This window comes from Anopheles marshallii, chromosome 3 (assembly GCF_943734725.1).
Source record: "Anopheles marshallii chromosome 3, idAnoMarsDA_429_01, whole genome shotgun sequence".
NCBI classification, from domain to species: Eukaryota; Metazoa; Arthropoda; class Insecta; order Diptera; family Culicidae; genus Anopheles; species Anopheles marshallii.
In genome coordinates this window covers 30,448,072-30,458,616 of record NC_071327.1, presented here as the reverse complement: position 1 = coordinate 30,458,616, position 10,545 = coordinate 30,448,072, and the positions used below count along the sequence as shown (strand labels likewise).

At 42.6% G+C, this 10,545-nt stretch overlaps 1 protein-coding gene across 1 annotated transcript; it reads right to left on the bottom strand.

Annotated features, from left to right (window-relative positions):
• Positions 1-208: 208 nt before the first annotated feature.
• LOC128712477 (odorant receptor Or1-like) lies at positions 209-7,971 on the bottom strand. Its single transcript, XM_053807369.1, has 8 exons — positions 7,853-7,971; positions 1,631-1,853; positions 1,416-1,564; positions 1,054-1,351; positions 855-994; positions 590-794; positions 383-471; positions 209-320 (listed from the first exon to the last, which is right to left on the bottom strand). Exons 1-8 carry the CDS (start codon positions 7,969-7,971, stop codon positions 209-211), a joined length of 1,335 nt encoding a protein of 444 aa, XP_053663344.1.
• Between the last annotated feature and the right edge of the window lie 2,574 nt (positions 7,972-10,545).

Genomic DNA, 10,545 nt, shown 5'->3' with positions numbered 1-10,545 from the left:
ATGCAGATTTTATTTATTTTTTAATTTATTCTAGACCTAAGCATTCCAATCATTACATTGAATTTCCAAAGCTATATCCAATGAGCATAAAAGGGAGTCTCTGAAAGTAAAAAACAACTCGTCCAATTTCATTCAATTTGTCATCGTTTGCAGAAGGGCCAGGTATGAGTACGATGTTTTTACAATCTGTAAAATTTCACTCAATCAATCAAATCCACAGGACATTGTCGCCATCCATGATGCTTACCGTGACAAAAGTCGCCATGCTAAGTTCGATAGCAAACATCTTTTTCGCTCTGCACTGGATTCCTCGCGCGGTGCTAAAAACGTTTACAATTCATTAAGCAGAACTTCCAAAAGAATACAATTTCCCAATTCTTACAGTTGTTGGAAGGTTATCAGAACCTTTCTTGTTCTTACGTCCATATCCGGGTAGTTCATAAATGCAGTTGCTTGGTGTACCTTTTGAGACTGTAAAATTGTGTTCCATTGTCATTGTCGTATCATCAAAATTTAAATGCGCGGACAGCCCGTACTTTCAAAAATCAACAAAATTTTCGCTCATTTTTCGCTAGGATATTTAACTTACCGTGTAATGGATTTCATTTCCAAAATAGCAATATTGTACTACCTGAATGATAAGACATATTAAGTAGCATAGCACTTTCACTATGTCTGTCGATGTAGTTACGTCCGTTAGCAAACGAAATTCAGTAATGCATAAGATGAACACGGAACAGTATAATTGTGCTAGCATTGGTCCACTGAAAAGTTGCAATACGTCTCGAAGAAACCTTAATCAACAACGGGTTAATATATTGGGGTTTTTTTATACTGAAAATTATTCTACACACCCTGTTACTTCCTGATGAAAGATAATGCATTGCACCAGATCGTTGTAAACTTCGTTGTTTGCACTTTTACCGTGAGAAATCGATGTTATCATCGTAACAGCTTCAAAATCTTTTTGTTTCTTTGTTGATTGATGTCCTACCTGAATGAAAAAGTACACACATTTATCGAAACCCAACGAATCAGGCATCATTATTTTACCTTCATGAGCTGTAGCTGTAATCGATGAAGGTGAGCATTCGTTAGAGCAAGCAGTGCAGCCACCAGCGAGTCCCACGAAATGTTAAATGAAGCATTCAACAGTATGCAACAGTATTGATAGACGATCACCACTAAATATAGCCCGTACGGTGTGCTGTCATCGACAATGGGCCACGCTGGAAATATCATGATAGTATTTATAATTGCTATCGCTATCCATGATGTGATTACCACATCGGAGAAGAAGGAGTACAGAATCCAGAATACAGTTGTCTCTTTACGCATCCGCTCCATTGGTCTATGATATCCAAACAATCACTTTATGATTAACTGATTTCGAACCCGGAGGAACTAACACTTACACTTTTTCCTCGTCACTGCAGAGCTGGTAAAATTTTCCTTCTAATCTAGAGACAAGTTTTTGTATTTTCGCATAGTTTTTGTAGAAGAATTCCATCTTCATGATCATCACCAGCTGGGTAAGAAGTATAAATACTCCACTGAACAATTCCTGCCGAAATTAATGTAAAATGTATCGCTGTGCGCAAACTGGGCAAATCGAAATTCACTCGTTTACCTTACGCGAAGTCACGGTGAAGTTATAAGCAACCTGCGTTGCTATGCTCAGATAGATAAAGAACATCCGGAACAGAATACCCTTAAAACGATACCACCAGAGAGCATTCTTTTGCAAGCCCTCGTCTGGCCAGACGTAAAAGATTCCGAATATCCAGAAAATCATACGCAACGAAGGAAGTAACTTTGTTTGCTTTTCTTCCTTTGTTACGAAATTTTCCGTGCTGGAAATTGTTTACAATGGCTTTGGCTGTAGCTGATCTACTTCTTTATGTGCAATTTTTACTTACTTTGTTCTCCAAGAAAGAAACCTAACCATGTCTACACACGTGAAGTTAACCACACAAAATGTTCTCGATGAAACCCAACTTTCACCGATTTAAATCAATCCTTTTGATCTATAGTTCACCTCATTTACACTGAATACTTTATGATGCAGAACGATAATAGTATATTCCGTTGAAAGAGTTTTAAATACTTTATTGCATCGTTTTCATGTTCCTATCCTTGTTCCATTTGTCACATGCTACCAATCTCGCTGGTGTGTCTTGAATCAACAAGCTCTTACAACCATGTCAGCAAATGAAACGGCTTCTTGTCTGCTTGAATGCTCCTCTATCGACTAATTGATCGAATTTTCGATCGAAGCAAAGACTAATCGAACCTTCCCCTACTCGTTCCGGTAGCAGCACACTGGATCCGACGCTCTCCGGCACCTTGTTTGGTGGGAAAATCATAGCTTCCCTCAAATCTACAACACATCTCCATACTAACAGCCACACGTGGGGGTTGCTGTCCCGACACGCCAACAGCTTGTTCTGGAGTTATTACTTATTAGCAGCAAAATGCTGTTTATATCCCTTCGGATCACCGCTAACCCTTCTAGGCAACGGGGTGCTGGAAGCCTGGAACACGCTATTTATTGCTTTATCTACGATCCCGCCACTAGTCGGGAACTCGTTGAGCATAGCGTTTTACCAGAAGACTTTTCCGCTTCCATTTTTTCTCTTTCTTTTGTCTAGGATCGCAATCGTATCGCGAATGTCTTCGTTCGCGAGAGTGTAGCGTTGCTTTAATTTGTGCATCATCCAGGGCGCATCACTATCCGCCGGGTCTGCTGTCTACAAGGAAGGGCGAGCTGAAGGGACACCGAGTTGAGGATGGTAAGATGGGAATAGAAGGCCACTGTTGCTCACCTAGAAAAGGCGAAGGTGTGATACTCATTATAATCCCCGTACAGTTTTTTACCCCCAGTCTTCTCCCTTTTTGTCCTCCAAACGTCACACGATACAGCATAACTTCCTTGGCACGGCGACTTGTCGTGGTCGTTATTATGAATGAGAGTCACGTACTGTCGTTATCTGTTCGTTCCGTTTTTCATACCTGCGATCCCATCGCCTGGTTGGTTTGTTGTAAGAATTCGTTTTCTATACATTTTTCTCCCCCTACCCTTTTCCCCTTTTTTTCACCAACTCCCATCGGTTATATTGGGAGAACGTTCAACTGAAAAAAGCAACAGCCTGGGATAGGACTACTTAACCCGAAAAGGAAAGCTTGCGCAGCAATCATAAACGGCAGGACGAATCCGAAAAGTCGCGCAAATTTTGATGCTTGTTGCTTTCGTGTTTTCCATTGATTGCACGAACCTCAACGCTTACGTACCAACCCTTGGCAGAAGAAGCCATGTTCGTGCATTACATCTCCCCAATGGCTTTGAACCAGTCACCTTTTTTTCCTTCCTTTATTCAAATCGCACCACATTACCAGCCACATTAAAACAATCACCACGTACATTAAAAGCTGCCCGTAAATCATTCGCACACGACTGCCGATTGTGTGTGTATGTGACATGACCCCTTGCACACACCGACGTACACGTCTACGTGGGTGCTTGCCCGTGCGCCACAGCCTTTGGATCGCCACCTAGCCGGAAACTGAACCGATCACACCCTCCTGGATCCACACCGATTGCGCACTTAACCACCGCGTGCGTACCGAGAAGCGCACTTCTCATGCGCATTTGCGCAAATAAACACGTGTGGGCAGAGTGGTAGAAATTTATTGCAATATTTATTCCACTCCGCGAACGCCGCTTGGAGAAAGATTGGAGCAGGTTGTAGCAACCGGCAAACAGGTAAGCTACAAACAACATCGCGTTCGTACAACAAAACGTTTTTATTTCATGACATGTTTCATTTCTCTCGGTACGTGGCATTATTTTATTGCCGTTTTTGCTGTGCGAGCACGAACGCAAAGAATGACATAAAGTGGCGCAAAAGTGTCAGGTGTCCGTGACACAAAGCGATACATCTTGCACCGTCAACACAGGTGATCGCTGATAGTTAAGTAGTTATTAATATATTTGGATAAAAAAACTCCACATAAACATGTTTTCTTGGATGGCCCATTCTTTTTCTAATGTTTTTATAACATATGAAAAAAATCTGTCTAAACTTATGAAAATATAGAGAAATTTACACAGACAAAATAAATATAACTAAAGAACTAAATTAAGTTATGAAATATCACAATAAATAATTAGTAAATTGATAAAATAAATTGTTGAACAACAGGAAGAGAAGAAAATGTTAAAATGGCTTAATAAAATAAAAAAAGAAAGACAAAAGAAAATGGCGTCGCAAAGAAATGATAAACCGCATTTAGAAATAATCTGGTTATTCATGATGTACTATTTTTGTATACATCACTTCTTTCTGCATCAAATTTTCTTCTGTTTTTGTTGCTATGTTATTGTTTTTGTTGCTTAGAAAAATTCAATTGTTTTCTCTTTTTATTTCACTTCACTTATAAATTTAGTTATTTATTCTTATAATATTTTGTAAGTTAAAATATATAATATTTATAAAAAGACACAAAGTACAGCATACGTATGAAATGGGCAATTTTAATAAATGTCAAAAACACTAACAAATTATACTGAAAAACATTTTCAATCCAGCTAAACATCGTTAACACAGGTACTAAACAGAGACTAACCACTATCTCGATCAAAAGAAAAACACCAATAGGATGCTTCCTCTCAGTATGACATCTCACTCTGCAAAGATCATAAATCATTATGTAAAACAATTGCTCGGTCAATAAATCAACCACCATCCCGGACAATTCGCTGACCAAATTGATTCCCTTGCCGTATCGGAGCCACCAGTCGGGAGAATATTTTAATCTTATCAAAAAACACAAGCATTTGTCTACGCTGGGCAATGGTCTAGCAGATTGCCGCACAGGAACAGCCGTGTGTACAAAACGTTTGGTGCATCGTATGGGGTAAACAATATTTGCATACATATTTGCAATCGCGTAGAAATTTGTGATTGAATGCAAATCTAAGGGTAGCCATTTTGTGGTTGTTGTTATGTTACCATACGCATAACTTAAACGATCACTTCCGGCTATGGCAGAGTAGTGCTGGTGATCGAAGAAAAAAAAACCCGCTACGAACGGAGATCGATTGCTTTATGCTCTAGCCTTCCCAAAAAAAGTTCCACTCACTCGCAGAGGCCTCACAGATTCGCGGGTCTCATCCGCGTGTCGATTTAACCGACTGACCTACAATGCAACGCTGGAACCGCAGATGGGTTCGAGCTAACGTCTGTCTGTCATGCTAATGCGAAAGGAAGGTAATTAAGGTGGTTGGGATAAAACCTACCACCAACCCAGGCCCAGACATTAATCATTCGCTCCACCCAGCAGGGAAGTGGATGGGCGGTAAGGTCGCCGCGTGTAAAGTGGACTCTCCGGGCCTCCCTTTGAATAGGCGGTACGGATAAACGTTCATTAATACTATTCTAAACAGGGGTATCATTATCGACACTCGGCCCACAGCGGGATAGATGTTGTGCATCCGCGTGCGGATTCTACGCTCGGTGCAAATTAAAATCCGGATTTGATAGGATTTTAATCAAACATTTATTTAAGCGTTTTGAAGCCGTAAAGCCGCAAGATATTCTGTTTTCAATATTTGATACTCCGGTGCAGTACTCCACCTTAAAACGGCCATAGCACAATACCGATCGTTGCAATTTATGCATGTCCTCGGATGAACTCTTGGCAAAACAACCCATTCCGTCTGACCTTGTCTTCTCAGTTCAGACCACCCAGCTGGGGTGCACATTACATCGAACTCTAACATCAAACGTGTTGCAAATTTTTGATTCGATCCATTCCTATTCATGGTAATATATGATTTTTTTTTTGCTTAGATATAAATTTGTTCCTTCTTGGTTTAAATTGAAATGGCACTCCTTAAACCGAGCTGTGGCAGCGCCTAGCCGAAATCGTTTGCATACGATGTCGCATGAAAAGAAACATCAATGATCTTTCCCCCGGTGGGAAGAGTCCCATTTCGTGGCGATGAATAAATCAATGAATGGATGTTCAACACGTTCCTTTTGGTATGACTCATTTCAATGCATATTTTGATGAGTAAAGTATACTAAAAACTCAATTTGAAATTTGGAGATAGGACACAATTTGGTCCTCGACAATGCTTATAAATGAAAAGGTTAAAATACAAATATTCTCTTGCTATTTTGAGGTTATAATATTCATTGCTTTGATATTCATATTATTTGAATACATTGTTTTCATTTGCTATTTCTATAACTAAAAATACGTTAGCATATAAAAAAAAATATTTGCCTGCCGTTGAGTGTCGTCCACTGCAGATAACTACATCCCAACAAGTTGTTTCAATAATAACAAATCATAAAGAGTGAAACACAAAGCACGTCCACTAGCGCATGAAGAGGGTAAACCATTTAAAATGCAATTAAACTCACCGTACCGGGTGCGTGAGAAAAGCCTTCACTCAACGGAAGACCCGATAGAACGATCCTTTCAAAGTAAACCCGATACCGCACTGGCTTCCATCAAACAGGATGGCAAATTGAATTATGCTACATTATTTTGCTTCACCGATGCACCGACTCCACTAACGAGCCGCAGATTGGAGCAGATTGCATGATGATAGTACACGACACCTTTGAAGAGACATCAAACATTTTCCCACACACGCGCGCCCGAGATGGCGTAATCGCGTCGAGGAGCGGTTTATGATCTGCGAAAACTGCTGCAGTGTGTGTATATAATTAGAATGCGACCCCTGGGAAGGGACGAAAAAAGTTACTTACCGACCACAATTCCCGCCGAATGGAATGAGGAAAACCCATCTGCTCACCCCCTCGGCCGAGATGGACAACAGCGTATGCCCTCTGTCATCAAGGCACCCGGAAATGGTACCGGCAACACCGTACCTGGTGTCATGATGCCCGCGACTGGTGTCAAATTTATGACACCAGCAGTGATGCCTACACTGGGTCCCAGTTCAGGACATACACAATTCACAATTCACAATGCCAAGCGGACCATGAATGAATCGCCGCAGACGCGTTTGCCAGTCCCAGCTCTGGCAATTGATAAGTGGCAGTCACAGCGAAGGTTTCACGACGGTGTCAGAAGTTCAGACGGCTCAACGCCGGCAGGTTCAACGGCGTTGATCCCGCTTCGGCGATGTTCCCGCCAGCCCGCCGTTTCGACGGGACGGTTAAGTGACGAAAATTAATGTGTTAATTAAGCAGGAATACTCGGCGTTCAATTAGACGGAAAGTGAAGTACGCAGAGTTCAGCGCGGTTTCGCTTATATTTGGAGGCTTTGGGTTTCGTAAGGTTTTATTTTTTCTATTTGTGTTTGTTTCACTTTTCAGAATGGAAAAACCTCACCGTCAAATGTGAACTCATCAATGTGGGTACGAGGAGAACATTCCGCAACATAATTTCATTCAGCATCTGACATGATCTGGCGGTCTATCTCCTCGCCGGGAGAGAGCAACTGTATCACTAGTGCCAATGATTGCTTATTTTTAGAACTTAAACTATATTCATACAAACTTTCCCATGCAGTGCACTGGCGCAATCTGGCCTTTTCCCAAACGATAACAAACAAATAGAGACATCGAAGTCGCCCTTTTGGTTCACACCGGGACAACTGGGGTATTGACACGTGTTTGATTTTCATAGTCACGAACAGGAACTCTTTTCTCGTGTTTTTTGATTGAACATCTCCCCCAGTACCCAGTCCACCAATTGATACTTTGTGAACCTTAGCTCACTTCTAAAGCGTGCGACTTGCATTCGTCGCCTACCTTGTTTATTCCCGTCCATTTCCTATGTGTCCACCTTCACACCGGTATTAAATTGTTACAGTTCTAAATTATATCCTATCTCCAAACAACCGATCTCGCTCGACTCGCTTTCTACCATACCCGGAAATCCAGAGGTCAGCACACCGCGACCAATATCTTCGGACACCTCCGACACCATGATACACAGCCATCTTCGGAACACTTCAACCGTTTGTTTCTTTTTTTTCGGGCAGCCCGTACCAGACCATTACCCTGTCTCGCGGTACTTATGGAAAATGATAAATTGTAATTGTGGACCAATTTTTAACCCAACCAACAGGCGGCGTAGGCAGATACTTAGTAAACGGGTCGAAGCGACGGGTTCAATTTTTGCACCGTGCCGACCCGAGTCAAGTTTGTAGTTTTAGCGTAAATCGTGCGCTACTCCTCGCATCGTTTGCTCGTTGATCTCACGGATCATGGAAGGCGCAAGATCTTGATATCCACCACGGACTAGGGGGTGGGAAAAAAACGCGCGTAAAGGTGGACCCGCTCGTGGAAAAGTGCTAATTCGCGTGCCGTCGCACGTCACTGGCGGTGTGAACTTAATCTTATCGTTATGCATGTCGAACAACGGCGATCGGGATTCGAACACGACGCGAGATCGCGTGTGATCGCCAACTGTTCCTTCTGGCGTACTGCTGCTCTCATTGAACCAACGCCAGCCTGAACGAATCAATTTATTAGGCGTTGGGCCGGACAGCAGTGCCCGCTGGAAGTAAATCACCACCCATCAGAGCCCGTAACAACACGCGTCACAATCAAAACGCACGTACACACGGTACGGTTACTGGTGATGTTTGCGGATTCACACGCTGCACCCGTCCCGGCTGGGTGGTTCCTGTCGCAATCGGTCCCCGTGATGTCGTTTCTGCGGTGTCGTCATTTGTACCGCCGACGGGAGGGACGATGCTCCGTTGGACGGGTTTTCCGGCAGCCCTCACCGTTCTGTCAAACAGGCTTTCAAACCGCGGCCCTATAAATAATCAAAATCTAATTATACTCCCGCTAGGGTAACGTTATTGTGCATGTTGTGGTTTACATCAACCGTTGCGGCATGCCACCGTTCCCGAAGCGTCATTTGTTTGGGGAACACGCTAAGGAACTCTTTCACCGTATTTATTCGTTTTTCTTACACGGATTGGTTGATTTTTATTGTATCAAAACAAGAACAAATATCAGTCGTGTGTGTTTGCTGCGAATAATAATAGAATAATAGATAAAAGTTGCATTAATGAAGTTCTAATTTGATTTTGCTATGTGTATTGCATACAATTGGGCGAAAAATAATACTCTACATATGCTATAATTGTATTAAAACGGCGAAAAAACAATTTTCATCGCTCACAGGGATATTATTTGTTCAAAACTTAGATTTCTCCACTAGATCTATTTCTATTTGTTCTAATTCTTCCTTTTAAAGTATGACATCTCTGGAAAAATAAATAAATGCCCATGTAAATATAGACCCGTCTATTGAAATCTCCAAATCATAACTGCACTCACTAAGGATAACCCGATCATGCATCCCGACGTAAAATAATATCAAAACAGGATTTATACAACATCATTTGAATGGTTTTCTTCGCCACAAATCTTCGCAATAACGTTCACGAAATATCTAATCGTTTTTATCCCATAAATCCCTTACGCGGCAAGCGGTATTGCTCCTCATCTCGTTACGGCAAAATTTCACCGAGTACAATTTCACACCACGTGCATGGACGACGGAGAGAAGCTGCAAACGATCTGAGCTAAACATGCATCCCCGCAGCCAGCAGCTGAGCCGAACAGATTATCCAGAAGCTTTGCTACATTGCGTGACAAGGTCCGACCGTCGCAATAGATGTTGGGACGCGCGAAGATACAATCACGCACCGCAGCTGCACAAGCGTACAACCATTCGGTGCATTCCCTCATTATTTCCTGCCTTCGGTTTCGGCTCGTTACGAATGCCGTGATGCCAGACCCCGGTTACCGTCTCGCCCGCGATGTGCCATCTGCAAGGTGCAATGGTAGCACGGCTTTCTTCTGGTGACCTCCGTACCGAGCATCGGAGTTCAATGCATTTCGATGAATGTCTCTCTCCCTCTCGCTGTCGGCCTACCTACGGATCCCTGAGAGTTGATTCAATTTTTATCTTCCCGACACCCAATTCTATGCCATTTCCCCACTCCACTCGGTTTATCACTATCGAACCAGTCGTCCAATTTATTCAGGGATTCGACCCCTTCTCCCTCTGCTACCACTATTGCTTGCCCTCGCAAAACGAAGCGTAATCAGGGAAGTAATTTGTTTCGGTGCAGAACGAACGGGTCGCGATAGGAACTGATCATCATGATGCGATCGTGATCGCACGGTTGCTTAGTTTATGCTAGCTGGCTCGTTTTTTTCGTTGATAGCAAAACACTAAAATTAGACTCGACTTCTTCGCGGTTCCATTGCGTCTCTGGCGAGAATGTAAACCTGGTGCCTGGTGGTGTGCTCAGGTTTGAGAAAGTAATTTTTCTACGATATTTCAAGTGCTCGGCGAAGGTTACCGCCTTACGCTGCTGCATGTTTCGCTCGCTTTTGTGTGTGCGTTCTTTTTTATGTTCGATGATGATCGCCTTGTTTTGTTCGGTTTTCAATTTCTCCACCCGAGTTCAGGGGCGTTGAAAGATGCAATTGGGAACAGCGAGACGGGCGAACGAGGAGATGAAAGACAGGGGTT

Bases quoted from the DNA above. Each gene is read 5' to 3' on its own strand.
- LOC128712477 (XM_053807369.1), bottom strand. From the start codon at position 7,971: ATGGTGTCGGAGGTGTCCGAAGATATTGGTCGCGGTGTGCTGACCTCT. The intron at 995-1,053 runs GTAAAATAATGA...TTTTTCATTCAG, and splicing joins TACAGCTACAGCTCATGAAG to GTAGGACATCAATCAACAAA. The intron at 795-854 runs GTGTGTAGAATA...TTGTTGATTAAG, and splicing joins TTTCATCAGGAAGTAACAGG to GTTTCTTCGAGACGTATTGC.